This window comes from Lathyrus oleraceus, chromosome 5 (assembly GCF_024323335.1).
Source record: "Lathyrus oleraceus cultivar Zhongwan6 chromosome 5, CAAS_Psat_ZW6_1.0, whole genome shotgun sequence".
Classification (NCBI taxonomy): domain Eukaryota; kingdom Viridiplantae; phylum Streptophyta; class Magnoliopsida; order Fabales; family Fabaceae; genus Lathyrus; species Lathyrus oleraceus.
Genome location: NC_066583.1, coordinates 547,503,923 through 547,525,025, shown reverse-complemented (window position 1 = coordinate 547,525,025; position 21,103 = coordinate 547,503,923). Strand labels below are relative to the sequence as shown.

The following is a 21,103-nucleotide window of genomic DNA, read 5'->3' as shown; positions in this document are numbered from 1 at the left end:
ACCGAGGCGGTATCCAGACCGAAGTGGCGATCAGGCCGATGTCCCGGTGTTCAGACCGAAGGGGTTTTCAGACCAAGAATTATCAAAAGTTCCGGGGTTCAAATGCGGAGATCCGAGGATCGTTTGCGCGGAGAAAGTTTCGGGGTTCAAGAAAATGAAAAAAGATAAAGAATATTTCGGGGTTCAAGAAAAGAATAAGAAGAAAGAATAATACTCCCGAGGGGATGTGCGGTGTTCAGACCGATTTTCTCCGTACCAGACGGATTTTTGTTCAAAGTTTGTTTCTTCGCCGATGCTGACAGGCGTTGTTAATTATTATCCCATCAGAGTGCAAATTGTTCGCCTGTTCTTGGTATTCAATCACTCTTCATCCTGATCATCCGAAAGCCGAGGCTATTTCGTATCGACAGGTTCACAGTGGATTGAATAGGGGCAGCTGTAACACCTCAAAATTTGCCCTCCTCTCTTGGGACTAGCATTAACATATTTGCATTGCATTTTAGGACATTAGGCAGTTCATGTTGCATATCATGTGGTTACATTATGCAAGCCATTCTCCCAAGTCTTGATCAGAAGATGAGGAAGTCAAAAGTGCAAGCCTAGGTTACTGACTGATCATGGCCATCTGAGGATTGGGCTGTGGATTAGGGTTTTATGATTCTCCAAGGGTATTGGTCTTCATATTGATTGAATGATACATCATCATCACCATGGTGGGATGTCATCAGAAGATTGAAGAAGATTCCTTGAGATTAGGGTTTTGACCACTGGTCAACCCTAATCAGTTGCATTGGGCCAATCAGGGCTGGATCAGAAGATGGGGTTTCTGATGATTCTGGGGTTCATTCTTTGGTTATATGGTGATTATTGAGGCTAGGGTTTCACCCTTGAGCCATTTCAGTTGGAGATTGGGGTTCAGATTGATCTGTGCATTGCCCAATTCATCTGTCAGTTGAAAAGTCAACTGTGGTCAACTGTACATGATCTGGTGAATTTGGAGGTGGAAATGAGTTAGACACACTTCATTCATGTTGGAACAAGTGTTAAATGACATCTCAAAGCTTAAAAATGAAGAAAATCAAGTCAGGACAAAAACTACCAAAAATAGCAGGTGACTGGTAACTGAAGTTTCCAAAAGTGGAAAGTTTTTGACCTCAAAAACAGAAGTCCAAGGAAGCTTCAAATGAAAAATTGTTCAACATGACAGATGTAGATCTTGTTCTCACCTTTCCAAAAAGTCCAAGAACTTGAAAATCCAATGTACGGTTTGCAAGATATGGCTCAGTGAATTTCAGAAAAGACCCGTAATCAGGAGGGCATAACTACCACGTGGTTTATCCAAAATGCAAGTTCTTTATATGCACAAACTCCATTTAATGTGTACTTCAAAGTTGCATAATTGGATTTTTTGGAAAAGGCTCCATGCAAAATGCCATTTTTGAAGTGAATCAATTTAAGGAGAGGGGCAAAATGGTCCAATTTTGGAAATATGGAGAATTTGGAAAAAAGGCCAATGCTATTAGCTTCCAATGGATATTTTAGACTTGTTTCAAGTGTTAATTTTCTGCTGAATTTGCTTCTAAGCATTGAAGAGCTTAACTCCAAATTGCACATAAACCAATTTCCACTAATCATTTCTCTTGCTTAATTGTAATTAAGTTTAGATTAAGCACTGCATATAAAAACAAAACTCTAACAGAATTTGGAGAATCTTTTTCTGCTAATCACAATTTTGAGAAACTTCTACACAACCACATTTTCACTGCATAACGGAAAACCGATTCTCTCACAGTCACATTTTTTTTGACAACCCCTTCTTCACAATCACAATTCCAAAAAAAATTCTTCACACTCGTTTTGGGGAAGCTAACAGAAAATCACAACAGCTAATCATTTTCTCTCACGATCCCAAACTTCACAATCTCAATTTCCATCTAACAGAAAAAAGCAAAAAGCTCTCAAGCTCTCTCACATTTTTCTCGGTCAAGGACCTTTTTCACCAATTCATCGACGATCCTTGAAGCTTGATGCGAATCCTTGGTGGATTTGTCAATTATACTTGTTTTGGAGTTTCTGTTTGCAGGATTCGAAGCTCAATACGCAAGATTTCGCAACCGTAGAAAGAAGGTTCTTCCATACCGGCTTCACGAATTCTTGATAATCCAAGCGACTTCGAGCTGAATCGAAGACTCCACGCACCTCCTACAACTAATCGCTGCATCTGTTCGCGCGAGATCGAAGTTCAATCGCGCCGAATCCGCATCGCATCGCAAGAAAGGTTGGAAATCGAATCTTGTGTTTCGTCAAATTGAGTTAGGAGTGTTGTAGATTGTAGCTCGTAGATTGTATAACAGCTTTTGGATTGTAATTTCGTTGCGATTTGAGTGAGTAATTGTCAATTTAAGTTTCGATGCGTTTCCTTCTTGCTGTCGATTCGTGCTGCATGTTAATCTATAGAGGAAATCGCATCCATATCCTTGCTCGCGATCGAGAATCGGTCCGATCGGTACATAGTTTATGCATTTCCGTTACGCTTGCTCAAACCTGCGTTTCCAGATGAAGAACGCTTTGAGAAGACGATGAACATTCTTGCTTTTCTGGAAAAAGAGTGCGTTGGATCCATCGCGTTTCCATTTCAATGTCGCTTCATGTTTTTCGTCCCAGATGCGATCTCCACCGCTCATCACGCCTAATTGAAACGGCGACGTATAAGGCCAAGCGTTAAAAATTTCAATTGTGCCACTGGCACCAAATTAAATTTAATAAACCTAATATAATTCTAAATAATTATTAAATAAACATTTTAAAACTTAGAAAATTCATATGATATTCAATAATAATCCAAAAAATACCATATTTTTTTGTTAATCATAATTTTTTCCCTATTATTTTATAAAGATGAAAAACAAAATAATGCTTGGTAGAAAATCCAATTGGACCTAGAGATGTTTTTAATGTACATATTTTCCTACACATTACCATTTTAATTCTATACTCCACATACTATATCCAAAATAAGTGAAAATTGAAACATGACTTCTAGACATCCTTCTGGATTTTTTGACATAGGTTTGGGAGTTTTTTAGCCTATGGTCTATTATATATGAATTATTGAAGTTGGACATGTATATATGTGACATAGTTTGGCATGCTGAATTCCCCAAATATTTTTCCATGCTTCCCATTGGCCAATGGCCCTAATTTTTTGCATGAAGCTTGTTTAACATGTTAGCTATCACTGATAATTTTTGTGGATTTTTACAATCAATTTCCAATTTGATTCATATTTTTTCTTACTGCCTAGCATGTTAGAGTTCCATTGGTGTAACCTTTAGCATTTATGTTGCCATATCCTCATAATTAATCCAATGGACATGAAAATTGATAGCATAATTCCTGACACATTAATGTAGCTTTTGGCTTTGGTCCTACTGATTTATGATGCACCATTGCTGTTTACCATTAGATTGAAGTTGGTGTATAATTTTTGACTTCATTTGATGTTGTTTTTGCATGCTGTACCATGTTTAATTAATTCCTATTGATCTACTAGTCCAAATGATTTGAAATTTAATATGTGGCTTGTTGAATGCCTTCTGGTTAGGATAGAATTTTTGTGGATTTTTTGGATCCTTTTTGACATGTGGTTGGATATGATCTTGCTGGTTGTTTGTATGAGACTCAACATTGCTTCATTTGCCTTCTAGGTTGCATAATTTAAAATAGGAACATAGTTTGAATATGGGACCAATTGGGATCCCTTTGTATTTGATATTACTTGGTTTTCATCATGAATTGGCTGCTGTTTTAGGATTTTTCCATCTTTTTGACCCTAGGCTAGTCCTAGTGGTCATAGTACTTACCTTTGAGTGTGATTGTACCTTTTCAGGTTAAAGATAATGATTAAGGAGATTTGCTCACATTATGGATTGTGTTACTTGACACATATGACTAATGTATTTGTTTTGTAGGATGTTGGTTCATGTGAGCCTTGTGCTATGCACCTCATTATTTGTATAATTGTACTTGGTTAATTGATCATTATATTGTTGTCTGTTTGTGAAAGTAGATGCTGATTCTGTTTGACTTTTGTACAGGTACCTTTAGTTGCTCAATTCCTTGCGAACTTTTGCTTTGCGTTGCTTAAGCAACTTGCATTGAGGTAGGTCTTCTTGACTTCATGTAGTCTGGAGACCCGGCTGCTACCGGGCCGGGCAAATAAATGTCTGAAGTCCTCCTTAAGAGGCAATGATTGTGTTTGTTTATTTTTAAGCCCAAGCAGGAAAAGTCCTTCAAGTAAGGCAATTGGTGGAAGGTAGGGACAAGCAACCTGTCCCCCACTATTCAGTGAGTCTTCTCCTTGCTCCCATTACATGGTTGTAGCATTGAGATCAAAAGCCCAAGATCTGTGCAGTGCACATTGTGTCAGAGTCATCGAGTATAGAAGGGTTCCCCTATTCTGGACCCATGCTCATTTGTCAGCTCTCCCTGGTTAGGGATATGAGTTGTGAGGTCTGATCCTCACTTCACCTCTTCATCTGCTTCACCTTAGCCTCGTAATGGCAAGGTTAAGAGCAAAACCAGCCTGTACAGACGACTTGCTTAGGCAGTCAAACCCGATTGATTGAGCCCCTTGTTTGGCTATAGTGGGTGTTATGTGGACATTTGATTGACATGTTTGTGTTGTTTGAGATGCCTGTTCTCATCTGATATATGCTTGTATATTGTATGCTTGTGTGCTAGCTTCTTTCCTGGTTAGGATAGGCTTGTTTATGCAAGTAGGATAGAAAACCGAACTTAGGGTTAACGATGCATGACAACATTAGGCTCGAGTCTCAGCTCCCTAATTGTGTATCTTTCCCCGGTTTCTGGTTAGCAATTTAGTCCCTTTCAGGGGAACTACATCGCCCTGATCCTCGTGCCAGACGAGGTATGTAGGCAGGTGGTCGTGCGAGACCACTCCGGGCAACCTTTTTCTTTTTTGCGTGCGTTTACTTGTTATCTGACTGCGTGTTTTGGCTCGGATGCCGACGTAAGTCCAGTAAGTGGCTGTCGGGCTCCCAGTTTGCCCTTTTGAGTGAGTTTTGGTTCGGATGCCGACGTAATTCCATCCAGTGGTTGTCGGGCTCCATGTTTGCCACCCTTGCTTGTTTGTATGTTTTGGTGTTGTTTGGCGTGTGTAAGCCGAACTACAGTGGCTCTGATTCTTGTTCCAGACAAGATATGTAGGCATAAGGTGCGATACCTTATCGAGCCCGTTTCTCTTAACCCCACCTGCGTTCCCCGTGTGTGTGTGTGATGTTTAGCAACCTATTCTGTATTCTAGGACGTGGATCCCTAGGAGTACCTAGGACGTGAGGGGTGCTAATACCTTCCCCTTGCGTAACCGACTCCCTTACCCTGTCTCTTTGGTCGCGAGACCATGTCTTTCCAGGTTTCTCTGAGCGTTTCCTTTCCCTATCTTGGGATAAATAACGCGCAGTGGCGGCTCTGTGTGTGTTTTCTTTTTCGAGCTTCGCCGGTTGATTTTTCGCAGGATGCGACATTCATTGTCAAAAAATAAAATTTGAATAACTAATAGTCCTCTTAAAAATTGTAATATTTGTTGTTTGAAGTTCTACCAATTTAGACAATAAGATTGAGTTGTTTTGAAGTTAAATCGAAACAATTCAGATCGTGTACCTCAAAATTCAATTCCTCATATCTCTTAATATATTTGGAATTGGACAAAATTGAGGCCAGATTCGAACTCCTGAGCTTTTTCTCTTTAAAATGGTGTCCTTACTTTTCATTTTCGGATTGGTTGAGGGTGGATCAGTCTGGTAAGGTCCACCGGAGAAGATGACCAGAGTTATGGCTCTGGTGGTGTGCTGGCAATGCCCAGACCATCTGATCATGAGTCCACATTTTAATCTCAACCCTCCCTTCTGATTACCATTGATGTGCATGCGTTGACTGAGGCCTATGGTGGATGATACGCGATTGGCCATCAAATATGTCACATTGATTAATGAGGGAGATTTGATGACACTCGTTTTTTCTAATTTCTATTTTATTTATGATTTTCCATTTAATTACTTTATTTTGTTTAATTCATATAAATTTCATTTTTAATCCAAAAAATTGGGACTTTCACCAAAAATCTTTCAATATTCTCCTCTTTCATATTTTGAATAAAAGTTATTTTTTGGATTAATTTTTATATTTTTCATTAATTAAATGTTTTTTGGCTTACTTTTAATTGTTTTAAAATACTTATGACTTTCTAAAAACTGTGAAATTTGGTGTTTTGAAGGGATTTGAGGTCTTGTCTATTTGAAAATGCATTTTAATTCATTTTAAATTTGATTTTTAATTGAATAAATGCTTGAAAGTTATGTTGAGCCAATTTTATGGTCTTGTGATGTTTGACTTTCTGTTTGGCCTTGATCATGGTTGATTTGACTTTTGTTTGACCAATACTATTGGATTTAGGAGATTGATGAAATGTACATTTCATCTCCCAAAATGAATGGATAATATTGATCAGATGAAATTCCTCTCACGATCAATTTGGGTTTCTATTTCCCCTTCCCTCTTTATCTTCATCCCCATTCTTCCCCAATTTATCATTGAACAATGAAATCTCTTCATGTCTAATGCTAGTTGATTCATCAATGACTTTGTGTCAGATGAATCACATGAGCCAGACTGAGATAGGTTCTTCCCCCATTTCTTTTAGTGTGTGGTATGTCTTAGGAGTTTGGTTCTTTATACCAAATCTCTAACATGCATTAACACCTATATTTTTATTTCCCGACCTCAGATAGTTGTGACTTTTACATAAGTCCAATTACGATTGCTTAACATAGAGCTAAATTTGATCAAGAAGGCAAAGCATTCTAGTAAGTAAGATTTTAAGTCTTTCATTCTTCATGACATTGTGTGAAGACTTGACCTTTTTTCTTTTCATAAGAGCTAGTGGCATACTTGTTAAATTATCTAAGTTGGAGTCTGATCAGTCTCCAATTCTACTTGTTTTCTGACACTCATTCGGCATAATTTCACAAAGTCGATAACACATTAGTCTACATGTTTTGTCATTCTCTTTAGTAAAGTAGATGTTTTGCATTGTCATTTCAATTTATTGATTATATTTGGTTTGCATCGTTATACTTCATTCTATGTCTCTTTATGGTATTTTTACTAGTTTCAGGTGTAAGCAAGAATACCGGAGGAATCGCCAAGGGAATCGGACGTTCTGGGTCTGTCGGAAGAGGAAATTGATGACATAGTAGCCCTGACACGGCCACCCGTGTTGCCCAACACAGCCCGTGTCAGGAGAGGAGAGCCTGGAAGGGGTGTGTCAGCCTTGGTTGCCAGACAGCCAACACGGCATGTCGTGTTACGTGACACGGCTAGTGTGGCTTGGACACCTCATTTTCCAGTTTTTTTTCTATATTTTGGCACGGCTGATCCCATAGGGCATTTTGGACTTTTGCTACATCAAATTAGTGATCAGGAACGATTTAGGGGATTTTTGAATACGGAGAAGAGGAATTTTTACACGATTAGAGATTTGGTACGATTAAGATTGAAGCGATCAAAAGCGGTGAAGAACGGAGGTCCTTCAAGAGCGGATGTGATTGAAGATCAACGGAATTCTCTTACTTTTGTAATGTCTAAATTTTATTTTGTATCTTATTTGAATAATATGAGAGGCTAACCCCCCCCCCCCCCCCCCCCCCTAATGTCAGGGAGGTGTCCCTAAGTTGATCATGTAATGACTTTGAAGTGATAATTTCCTTAATATATGATGTTTGTGTTAATTTCACTGTGCAATGTGCGTAATACTTTCTTTATCAGAAAAATTAGGATTGTTGTATGGTTAACAATTAGCGGGATTGCAATTGTTAAGGTTTTTGTACAGTGAAACCATAGTAGATATCACCTAGAGCTAGGGATACCCTATGGTTACCGGTTTTATCTCGTTAATTTGTAATTGTTTGGTTTCATTATAATCGCCTAAGGACTTAGAGATTAGAATGAATGACCAAAGGTTTCCCTTTGAGGTCTTAGGAGGAAACAATTTTAAGGTCCGGTAATTGAACATTTTGCATTGTTAAGGAGATATACGCTCAATGGTCATTACAGAAGATATTCATATACCATCCTTGGCATATTATTATAAACTATGAAAAGATTCATTCTGTTTTATTTTCTCACACAATGACTATTTACTAAACCTCAACTATTTGTTTTGTTCAATTGAGTAACAATTTATACTTATATTGTTGCGCAATCCTCGAGATCAATCTTTGGGAAACATCCTTATTATTACTATATTGGCAAATAGTACACTTGCTATTTTCCCGATCAAGTTTTTGGTGCCGTTGTCGGGGATTGCCAAATATAAAGTTTAAATTAATCCAATTGAAATTTTGTGGCTCTGCAACTAAAATTTATTTTCCGTTATTTTAATAATTTATTTTGATTATATCAACTAATTTGTGTCTGATATTTGTATGCGAGGTAAGGCCTTAGCTGATTTTCCTTTTGACGCAGAAATCGAAAGAACTTTACGGGCAAGACTCAAACAAACTTGATTGAAAAGACTAGAATCAGACAAAGAACAACCTTCCATTCATTCAGGTTCAGAGTCAGGTTCAGAAAGAGAGATTGAAACAATGGTGGATATGAAGGAGAAGAGCGACCCAAAACACAACAGAATTTAAAATTTTCTCCTTTAGTGATCCTTACGAATGAGCATGATTAGTGATAGAATCGTTACTTCTTGTGGCAATTGAAACCTTTGATGCAGATCTACGGAGCGATCACAGACGTTGAATGGTGACAACGCCTCTACTCAGTCCACACGAACGGATTCCTTCAATCTCAGTGTTAGCTGCTACGAATGAAGGCTTTGAGTGAGAGAGAGAGAGAGAGGGAGAAATGAAATTACAACTGCAGAAATGCTTCTGCACAAGGGTTTTATTTATAGAACCACTTGTGTGGATTGCAAGCTAAAAGGCTCACTTAAGTGTATGTGGCACATATCTTATACTATGCCAAAATCACTTAAGCGTGTGGTACCTTACCATATTTCGTATTCTACTTAAGTACACCGTACCTTACGATGTTCTACAATTCACTTAAGTGCACCGTACCTTACGGTGTTCCTTAGTTACTCTATCTCTCATCAATCCATCCTTTTGTGTGTGACCCTGTAGGTTTTCGCTGCATTGGCAATTATATTAAATCACGTATTTAACATAATAAACAGTGAGCGATATCTAGCAACACGTCACTGCTACCCAAGATACGAAAATGTCATGTGATCTGACAAATCCTTTTGTGATAATACTTATGTGTACAATTACCCTTTTGCCCTTATATCTATGTTGAGCACAAAGCATAGATCGTGTCATCCTTGTTCATTTCAATATTAGGCCCGTAGACATTTATCCTGTTACGCAGGATGGGCAAATTCCATCTAGGTCACTCATGTCCCTCAGCATGCTTTGTGGAGTACCCATTAAATATCTTTATGGTCATCCAATTACGGATAACGTTTGATCAACAATAAGGCACTCGACTCTACATCTAGAGTCCATAGTGGCTTTGCATAACATTCTATATAGTATTCTCATAGCGGGTCAATCCGGTATAAATATTACTCTTAATATTAATACATGTTTAAGACTTGATAACTCCTTATCCATGATCCATGAGATGTGATCATCAGTCTATATACATAATAGTCTTAATACTTTAATGTTATCCCATTTCACAATAAAGCTTGACTACAGATACTTTAAGAATAGTTTCCTTATGTTTAATGGGATCTCATGATTAAGTCACACTTGATACATTAAACGAACTATCTATTCTAGGGACTTCATTAAATAAACATAATAAAGAAAAATCCTTTTATTATTAATAAATAATTCGATACAAGTACCAAAAGTATTGGCTTCTGGGGCTTACACCAACAACCTCCCACTCGCACTAGAGCCAATCAGGCATACCCCTAATGCCCATAGATCTAGTATAGCCATCATGCTTTTGCTGCGCAAGAGGCTTTGTCAGTGGGTCAGCAATATTGTCAAGTGTAGGTACTCTGCATATTTTCACATCTCCGTTATCTATTATTTCTCGAATGAGGTGATAACTCCTAAGTATATGTTTGGATCGTTGGTGAGATCTAGGCTCCTTAACTTATGCGATAGCACCATTATTATTACAATAGAGATCAATGGGATCCACAATGCTAGGAACTATGCCAAGTTCACTAATGAACTTTTTGATCCAAACAACTTCCTTTGTTGCATTTGAGGCAACAATATACTCGGCCTCGGTTGTAGAATCATCAACTGTGTCTTGCTTCGAACTTTTCCAGCTCACAGCGCCACCGTTTAAGCAAAACACATAACCATATTGCAATCTAAAGTCATCCTTATCTGTCTATAAGCTAGCATCGGTGTATCCAATTATAGCAAGCTCTTCCTGACATCCATATATCAAGAATGAGTCCTTAGTCCTTCTCAAATACTTGAGTATATTCTTGACAGCTACCCAATGAGCATCATCGGGATCATATTGGTACCTACTCGTTGCACTTAAAGCATACGAGACATTTGGTCGAGTACATAACATGGCATACATGATAGATCCTATTGCAGATGCATATGGAATCTTATTCAGGTGATCCCTTTCTTCCTTAGTTGAAGGGGATTGTGTTTTTGATAGAAACAAGCCATATTACATAGGTATGAATCCTTTCTTGGAATCATGCATATTAAAGCGTCTCAGCACTTTGTCAATGTATGTACTCTGACTTAGGCCAAGCAGTTTTTGTGATCTATCTCTATTAGATCCTGATTCCTAATATATAGGCTGCTTCACCCAGGTCCTTCATAGAAAAGCATTTCCCCAACCAAGACTTTACTTGTTGTAGGGTAGGGACATCGTTTCCAATGGTAATATGTCATCTACATATAATACCAGGAAGACAATCATGCTCTCACTAACCTTCTTGTAGACACAAGGCTCATATTCATTCTTGATGAATCCATATTGTTTTACTGCTTCATCAAAACGAAGATTTCAGCTTCTGGAAGCTTGCTTCAATCCATAGATTGATCTTTGTAACTTACATATCTTTTGGGCTTCTTCTAGTATGCCAAATCCTTCAGGTTGTGTCATTTACATATCCTCAATAAGATTCCCATTAAGGAAAGAAATTTTGACATCCATCTGCCATATTTCATAATCATGATATGCAGCGATAGCAAGTAAAATCCGAACAGATTTAAGCATTGCAACTGGTGAAAAGGTTTCATCATAGTTAACCCCATGAATTTGTTTATATCCTTTTGCAACCAGTATCGCCTTATAGGTGTGTATCTTACCATCCATGTCAGTCTTATTTTTGAAGACCCACTTGCATCGTATAGGGTTAACTCCTACAGGAGGCTCTACCAAGGTCCAAACCTGGTTTGTGTACATGGAATCCATTTCAGATTTCATGGCTTCTAGCCACTTCTGAGACTCGGGACCAGTTATGGCCTTTTGGTAGGTCACAGGCTCATCTTGATCCATGAGTAATACATCACCTTGATCAATTATGAGATATCCATATCTCTCAGGTAGGTGACGTATCTTGCTTGACCTACGATGGTCTTGTTCTACTTGAGCAAGTTACTCTTCCACAACTACTTGTGTTTCTTGCTCTAATTCCTCCATAGGTGTATCAATGTTTTATGATTCTTGAATTTCTTCAAGCTCTACTTTCCTCCCACTGATTCCTTTGGAAATAAAAACCTTTTCTAGAAAAACTCAAGTTCGAGCGACAAACAATTTGCCCTCAGAAGGATTGTAGAAGTAATACCCTATTGTTTCTTTAGGATACCCCACAAATAAGCATTTGTCAGATTTGGGCTCAAGCTTAGTTGAAATTTGTCGTTTCACATAAACTTTGCAACCCCAAATATTCATGTAATACATATGTGGTTTCTTACCATTCCATATGTCATATGGTGTCTTCTCAACCTTTTTGGATGGAACATAGTTAAGTGTGTAAGTTGTTGTCAATAGTGCATGTCCCCAAAAGGAGTTTGGAAAATCGACGTGACTCATCATGGATCGGACCATATATAAAAAGGTTCGATTTCTTCTCTCAGATACACCATTCCATTGGGGTGTTCCAGGAGGAGTAAGTTGGGATAGGATCCCACACTCTTTCAGATGGTCATCAAACTCTAGGCTTAAATACTCACCACCTCGATCTGATCGAAGATTTTTAATATTCTTACCTAATTGGTTTTGTACTTCATTCTTGAATTCCTTGAACTTTTCAAAGGACTCTGATTTGTGTTTCATTAAATACACATAACCATTCTACTGAAATCATTAGTAAATGTGATGAAGTACTGAAAACCTCCTCTGGCTGGTATATTCAGTGGTCCACATACATCAGTATGTATGAGGGCCAAAAGATCATTAGCTCTTTCACCTTTTCCTTTGAATGGAGACTTTGTCATCTTTCCAATTAAACAAGATTTGCATGTCTCATATGATTCATAATCAAAAGAGTCCAAGAGTCCATCTTTATGGAGTTTGGAAATGCGTTTCTCATTTATGTGGCCTAATCGATAAAGCCAAAGGTAAGTTGGATTTAACTCATTAGGTTTCATCATTTTAGTATTAATGTTATAAATAGGCATTTCAAGATCAAGGACATATAGTCCATTGTTCATTTGTGTAGTAGCATAGAATATATCATTCAAATAAATTGAGCAACAATTCTTCTTTATTATAAATGAAAAACCAAACTTGTCCAAACAAGAAACGGAAATAATATTCTTGCTAATTGCAGGTACATAATAACAGTTCTCTAACTGAATTATTAAACCACTAGGTAAAGTCAATACATAAGTTCCTATGGCTAAAGTAACAACCTTTGCTCCATTGCCAACTCGTAGGTCAACTTCACCTTTTGCCAAATCTCTACTCCTCTTTTTAGCCCCTGCACATTGGTATAAATGTGAGAACCGCATCCAGTATCTAATACCCATGATGCAGAAGTAGATAAATTAATTTAAATAACAAAAATACCTGAAGTTGAAGTCTCTACTTCATTCTTCTTATCTTCCAGGTACTTTGGGCAGTTTCTCTTCCAGTGTCCGCTCTTACCGCAATGGAAGCAGATGCCTTCCTTTGCTATGCCTCCACTAGGCTTCAAAGCAGGAGCAGTGGGTTTGGGTTTGGCAACTTCCTTGTTTTCCCTTTATCAGCCTGCTTGGTGGGTCTTTTATTCTGTCTCTTTCCATTTCCGATCATCAGAATGGACTTCCCTTTTGACTTCAGATTCTGCTCAGCAATTCTTAACATGGCTAGTAGTTCAGGAAGAGATTTGTCCATATCATTCATATTGAAATTAAGGACAAATTGACTGAATCTATCTGGCAACGATTGCAAGATCAAATCAGTCGCAAGTTCCTTTCCGAGGGGAAAACTCAACCTCTCAAGGTTCTCCACATACCCAATCATCTTGAGCACATGGGGACCTACATGGGCTCCCTCAGCTAACTTGCCTTGAAAAATGGCTTTTGAAACTTCAAACCTTTCATGCCTTGCCTTCTCTTTATAGATCATCTTCAGGTGTTCGATCATATTGAATGCTGCCATGTTCTCATGTTGCTTTTACAACTCTGAGTTCATAGTAACTAGAATGAGGTAAGCAGTTTCATTGGCATCATGGACATGCTTCTTATAAGCATCTATTTCTGCCTTAGGTACAAATCTAGGAGGTTCCTCTTCAGGAACAGGTTTCTCCAAGACATACAGCTTTCTATCATGTTTGAGGACAATTCTCAAATTTCTGTGCTAATCCAGAAAATTTGTCCCAAACAATTTTTCCTTATCAAGGATTGATCGTAAAATGTTGTTAAAGGTGTTTGTTTTCATGGTAATCTACATGAAAATAATGAAAATATAAGTATTAATAACATATTTAATTAGGCCTTTAATTAAATATGCTCCCACTATTTTACTCAAAACAAATGACCCTCATCATTTGATTCGGAAAATCCCGTTGGAAGATTTTCTAGTGGGTCGAGATCCACATTTCACTTTGTTTTAAGTCTGTGTAGGCGAATTACACAAAACTAGGTTATTTAGGTAGGAACTCTTTCCAATTGTATCTAATACAACTCTCAAATATTTTAGTTGGGTGAATAACTCCTTATTCCAATCCATCATATGGATCATTTCTAACTATTGCTTCTAAACATATATAATCTTATTATAATTTGTTTAGTTAAGTTTGACCCATTGTTTTAGCAATTGGATATTACAATTATCCCATCGTACCTTACTAATATAGAACATGCACCTTGCTTAGGCGAAACCTACATTATTCGATACTAGTCTTGATGAGTGCTAAAACTTGGAAAGCCTAAACTTAATATTTAATTTGAGGGAATTTATAATAATTATGATCTCACCGGCTTATTTATCATATAAATCGTCTCTCACATGCATCAATATACATACAAAATGAAATAGTTATGACCCCTAGCATAATTGTTCTCCCAAGCCAATGAGAGAACCTAAGTTATCCTAATAACGATCTAAGCTTCTCCAAGCAAGATCTTCAAGGGTGTCCTCCTTTGATATTGTATTCTTCTCTTTCTTCATAACATTACATTACATAAAAGAAACTCGTTTTACATACGAGGGAGTAAGATGAGAAAAGAAGTTACATTAAGAGATTAAAAGAGAGGCACGACACGCAGGTCATATTTTAAAATCCCAAAATAATATAAAGGAAGACTAAGGCTATAACCGATCACCACAAGACAATAATAATAAACACATTATTATTATTAATTTAAATTCTGTTAATTAAATAAACCAAATTAAATTTCGGCGACCGATCACACTACGCAGAGTTAGCCGGGGGTTCCGCTGCCCGCTCAGCGGATGGGGGTCAAGGGGGCAGCGCCCCAACGCAAAATTTTAATGAACAATTAATTTGAAATCTACGTCGATTTTCACATCAACACTTGATACTTTAAAGCACAACTCTTGTGTAGTCACAACCCTAATCGCATAACTCTTTGACAGCACAACCCTTGTAACATCATGAACCCTAATGCACCAATTTCAGACCGTCAAACACACCTCGATTGTTAATTTAGCATGATTGATCAACACGTTATTGCTTCACCATACAAAAGTCGGATTAATAAGAAAATGACCATTGATCGCTCAAAGGAAAACAACCATTAAGTGTTTGAAAGAACGAAACAGAAACAATATATCATATATACCGTATTTTGCATCAGGATTACTTATATCATATATATAACTTGATCGATCTCAATTGTGTAACGTATGGACGATCGATGTATCACTGCTTCACCATACTAACATCGAATTCTAAAGTATAGTAACATCAATCATCCAAATCGTACACACATGATGCCAAATTTAATTACTCGTTTATTCTTTGATTCATTCTGTCTTTTAATCGTATTAATACAGAAAATACATAAAATAAACAGCTATCAGATGCATGGTTTCGTAAGTGGCTCTGATACCACTGAAGGAGAAGAGCGATCCAAAACGCAGCAGAATTTAAAAATTTCTCCTTTAGTGATCCTTATGAATGGGCATGATCAGTGATAGAATCGTTACCTCTTATGGCGATTGAAACCTTTGATGCAGATCTACGGAGCGATCACGGATGTTGAATGGTGACAACGCCTCTACTCAATCCACACGAACGGATTCCTTCAATCTCAGTGCTAGCGGCTACGAATGAAGGCTTTAAGTGTGTGTGTGTGTGTGTGTGTGTGTGTGTGTGTGTGTGAGAGAGAGAGAGAGAGAGAGAGAGAGAGAGAGAGAGAGAGAGAAACGAAATTACAACTACACAAATGCTTCTGCACAAGGGTTCTATTTATAGAACCACTTGTGTGGGCTGCAAGCTAAAAAGCCCACTTAAGTGTATATCTTATAATATGCCAAAATCACTTAAGCGCATAGTAACTTACCATATTTCGTCTTCTACTTAAGTACACCGTACCTTACGATGTTCTACAATTCACTTAAGTGCATCGTACCTTACGGTGTTCCTTAGTTACTCTATCTCTCATCAATCCATCCTTTTGTGTGTGATCCTGTAGGTTTTTGCGGCATTGGCAATTATATTAAATCACGTATTTAACATAATAAACAGTGAGCGATATCTAGCAACACGTCACTGCTACCCAAGATACGAAAATGTCATGTGATCTGACAAATCCTTTTGTGATAATACTTATATGTACAATTACTCTTTTACCCTTATATCTATATTGAATACAAAGCATGGATCGTGTCATCCTTGTTCAGTTCAATGTTAGGCCCGTAGACATTTATCCTGTTACGCAGGATGGGAAAATTCCATCTAGGTCACTCATGTCCCTCAACATGCTTCGTGGAGTACCCATCAAATGTCTTTATGGCCATCCAATTATGAGCAACGTTTGATCAGCAATAAGGCACTCGACTCTACATTTAGGGTCCATAGTGGTTTCAGGTCGAAGGGTGGTATACACCATTATCACCATGAGAATAACTTATGACACTTTGCATAACATTCTATATAGTATTCTCATAGCGGGTCAATCCAATATAAATATTACTCTTAATATTCATACCTATGTTTAAGACTTGATAACTCCTTATCCATGATCCATGAGATGTGATCATCAGTCTATATACATAATAATCTTAATGCTTTAATGTTATCCCATTTCACAATAAAGCTCAACTACGGATACTTTAAGAATAGCGTCCTTATGTTTAATGGGATCTCATGATTAAGTCACACTTGATACATTAAACGGACTAGCTATTCTAGGAACTTTATTAAACAAACATAATAAAGAAAAAGCATTTTATTATTAATAAATAATTCGATACAAGTACCAAAAGTATTGGCCTCTAGGGATTACACCAACAGGATAATCCACATCCACCAAAAAGACTGTTGGGTGACTACGGAGGTGCAAATGCACCAACCGGCAGATTAACAATTGTCAAGCAACCAGTGAACGTGACTAATTTCCAGTTACATGCTAGTAATATTAATCAGCTTGAAAGGAAGCATTTCACTGGAAAGGTAAATGAAGATGCAAACAAACATTTGCAGAGGTCTCTGACCATGAGCAACACTCTAAAAATTGATGGTCACACCGAAGAAGCTAAGAAATTTAGAACGTTCCCGTTCACCTTAGCGGAAGAAGACAAAGAATGGTTACTTGACTGCAAGTGCACAGTCTAGTCGCTTTAGTTTTAAAAGATATCGATCCCACAGGGACCTATGGTCAAACTAGTGCTGCTAACGTCACTATGTTTAGCTAAGGGAATAAATTAGTAAGAGTTCGGGGGTAATATAGTAAATCTAAGGGAATTTTTTTGTTTTAATAAAGAATAAAGGGAAGGAATCAGTATGCAGCGCATTAATCGTCAGGGATTCGATAAGTCACCGGTGAATAGTTTAAATGTCAAATATCTCTCAGTAGAAAATGTTTATTCAAAAGACTTTATCTCACACTCTCGTGGTTGTTGATTTGGCCTATAACTTTAAGTCAGAATGTACGCTCTCGCTGTCCCATTTGAAGTCAAAATTACTTTTTGAAAATAAATAAATTCTAATTGTTTTTAAAGTGCTCTCGCTGTTTTTAAACCCAATGCCTAATTTTTACTATCCAGCTCGAGCCTCACGCTCTCGCGATTGTTGGTTCTCACCTTAGTTAATTTCCCACTCTCGTGGCAAAATCGTATTAAATATCTCTTCACGCTTTTGTGATAAAGTTAATTAAATTTAGATTAAAAACTTCAGCCTAAAAGGTTATTTGAGAAAAAAGGTTTTCACCGGTTATTATTAAATCCCATCAAATTAAGTTGCTACATACCGATACCGGTTGTTTAGCCGGACATATTAAATAAGGCAATCGCAAGGCATAAACAGATTAACTCAGCGGCAAACATGCTTATAACAATAAATGGGCAATAATAATAATAATTCAATAAAAACCTGGATATCGAAGTACAGAGTATAGCGATTCTTGAAGCACTTGAGCAGTCCTCCACAAGTCGGTAGGCTTTGCTTCTTCAATACAGATTACTACTTAAAATTAAACAAAGGTGTAGTAGTTCCCCAGTGTAGGAAACTACTACTATGGCTAACTGAAAAACGAACTGGAAAAGGGAAACTATGGAAAGAATGGCGAATACAATAAGGCAACGGAAATAAGGTTGCTGGAAAGAAAGAAAAAATGTTGAATGCTAAAAACTGAAAATTAAATTGCAGAGCGTCAAATCAAAGTAGGCGTCCCCAATTTTTCCCAATTGAGTCCTTTATATAGTGTCCATTAGGTCTTGGTAGTTGAGGAATTCAAGGAACACTTGGTCTTGAGAGAGGGAAACGTGGGGAAAAGTTTGTTGGAGGAAATATAGACACTTTTGGGTGCCTGTTGTTGACTGCTTCAAAGCGCAGTTTGTGGCCGTGTGACGCTCGTCATGGGTCTGTGACGATCATCACAGTCTGGGCCGTGACGAGCGTCATGAATGTGTGGCAATCTTCACATCAGCAAAATCTGCTTTTTCTGTTCTTCTGGTTTTCCTATGCTTTTTTTTTACTTGTTTCTTCTTCTTTTTCTTCCTTTTCTTCATTTTGCTCTTTAATGCATGGAGATTTAAATACCTACAAAAACAACACGAATACTTGCGCAATAATCGGGATATTAATCAAAATGATGTGATTTCTGAGTGTAAATAGAGGCAATTATCTGATGTGTTTTCGCGTTATCACATGGTCGCATGTCCAACTCATAATATGGATCCAACCGAACAGATGCAGATGTTTGTGAATGGTCTTAAAATAAAGACCAAATAGTTGATTGATATCACAACCAGTGGCTCTACTAATTTCTCAACAGTCACCGGTATAAAGAAGATCATTGAAGCTATTACTACTAATGAGCACTTGGAGTTGTATGATAGATGTCAAAGTAAACCATAAGGGGTTATTGATTTAAAGCTAGAAACTAATGAAATCCGCATCAAAGATACTATAGCTGCTAAAGTTGAGAAGAAGCTGAAGGCGATGAATATAGGTACCCAACAGGTGGCAAAGGTACAACCGACGCCTACTGTCTATTGTGAGATTTGTAATGGTCTGCACCAAATGGTGTATTATTTTGTGACTCCTCAACAAGTGGAGGAAATTAAGTTTTTGAAGCAGAATAATCCTTATTCCAACATGTACAACCCGGGTTGGAAGAATCATCCCAACTTCTCATGGAAAGACTAGAAAGGGAACGCTCCTCAACACAATCAATACCAAACTCAATATCAACAACAACAACAACAAGCCCCGAAGAAAGCTAATTGGGAGATTGCCATTGAAAGAATGGCAACTCATAATGTTCAATTCCAAGAAGAAACACGAAACAATAAGAAAAACACCACAACATCCATAAAAAAATTTGAAGTCCAAATGGGTCAAATCTCTCAGCAATTAGCCTCGAGTTCTCAAGCACAAGGTGCTCTAACTAGTGAAATTGTGATAAATCCTATATAGCATAATAATGTGAGCATTGTGACAACAAGAAATGGTAAATATAATGAAATAGTCGAGGAGGTGGATGAAGAGGAAAATCAATTGATCAAAGTGGATCTTGAGATCAAAGAAAATGAAGCTGCGAGGGAAGAAGTGGTAACACCGAAACTAGTAGTGAAAGAAATAGTCATTGAGCCTAAGCCGGTTGTTAAGCTCCCTTTTCCCACCAAAAACAAGAAAAAGGGACAACATGATAAAAACTTTGAAAAGTTTCTAGAGTTGTTCAATAAGCTAGAGATTAAGATTTCGCTGTTGGAGGCACTTGAACAAATGCCTACTTATGCCAAGTTCATGAAGGACATCATTTCTAAGAGGCATACCGCCGACACCAACCCGATTATTCTAACTGAAACTTGTAATGCTATTTTATAGGGTATGAAGATTCCATTAAAGAAGAAAGATCGAGGAGCTGCCACCATCCCTTGTACTATTAGAGATAGGTCATTCAACAAAGCTCTTATTGATCTAGGAGTTAGTGTGAGTCTCATGCCATTATCCATTTATAAGAAGCTTGGTATAGGGGTTGTGCAAGATACCAGGATGACACTCCAATTCGCTGATCATTCGGTCAAGAAACCGTATGGTATTGTTGAAGATGTTCTGGTGAAAATTGACAAGTTTGTATTTTTGGTGGATTTTGTAATTCTAGAAATGCCAGAAGATGGAGAGATCCCTCTCATTCTTGGGAGACCCTTTTTAGAGACGGGAAGGTGCTTGCTCAACATAGAAGAAGGGACCATGACGTTGAAGGTTTATGATGAGGAATTGAAGATCGATGTTTGAAACACCATAAGATACAAGGATGATATTTGTACCAGTCATACTATAGAGGTTCTAGGTCAGGTGATGACGTATGATAGTCCTTTGAATGCACCATAGTCACCTTTGGAAAGAGTGTTGAGTTTGTCCACTCTCGACAGTGATAAAGAAATGGACAATGGGGAATCCGAAGTTCTAACCTTGCTAGACGCACAACCCTCGTGGAAAGGATATCGACCACACCGGTGGGAGGATTTATGGCTACCTCAAACTAGTGAGGAGGATGACGATCCAAAGAAGGGAACAAAGTTGAAACAACTTCCTGAGAATCTCAAATATGTCTTTCTCGATTCTGAAGGAAAATGTCTTGCTATCATAAACTCTAGCCTAAATAATATCCAAGAAGAGAAGCTCATCCATGTCCTGAAAAAATACAAAAATGTTATTGGATGAGCAATTAAGGATTTGAAAGGTATTAGCCCTACTGCGTGCATGTATAAAATTCTCATGGAAGAAGACCATAAACCGGTAGTCCAACCGCAAAGAAGACTCAACCCAGCAATGAAAGAAGTAGTTCGGAAAGAGGTGGTGAAATTGTTAGACCTAAGTCTTATATATCCTATTTCTGATAGCCCTTGGGTGAGCCCGATGCATGTTGTCCCTAGTAAAGGGGGGGCCACAGTAATAAGG

The 21,103-nt window shown here is 37.8% G+C and overlaps 1 protein-coding gene across 1 annotated transcript; it reads left to right on the top strand.

Annotated features, from left to right (window-relative positions):
• Positions 1-19,138: 19,138 nt before the first annotated feature.
• LOC127081982 (uncharacterized) lies at positions 19,139-20,437 on the top strand. Its single transcript, XM_051022206.1, has 3 exons — positions 19,139-19,168; positions 19,616-19,912; positions 20,027-20,437. Exons 1-3 carry the CDS (start codon positions 19,139-19,141, stop codon positions 20,435-20,437), a joined length of 738 nt encoding a protein of 245 aa, XP_050878163.1.
• Positions 20,438-21,103: the final 666 nt, after the last annotated feature.

Excerpts from the sequence above, each read along its gene's own strand:
- LOC127081982 (XM_051022206.1), top strand. The coding sequence starts at position 19,139 with ATGAATATAGGTACCCAACAGGTGGCAAAG. Across the intron at positions 19,169-19,615 it reads GTACCCAACAGGTGGCAAAG|CATAATAATGTGAGCATTGT; the intron begins GTACAACCGACG and ends AATCCTATATAG. Across the intron at positions 19,913-20,026 it reads TTAAGATTTCGCTGTTGGAG|GGTATGAAGATTCCATTAAA; the intron begins GCACTTGAACAA and ends GCTATTTTATAG.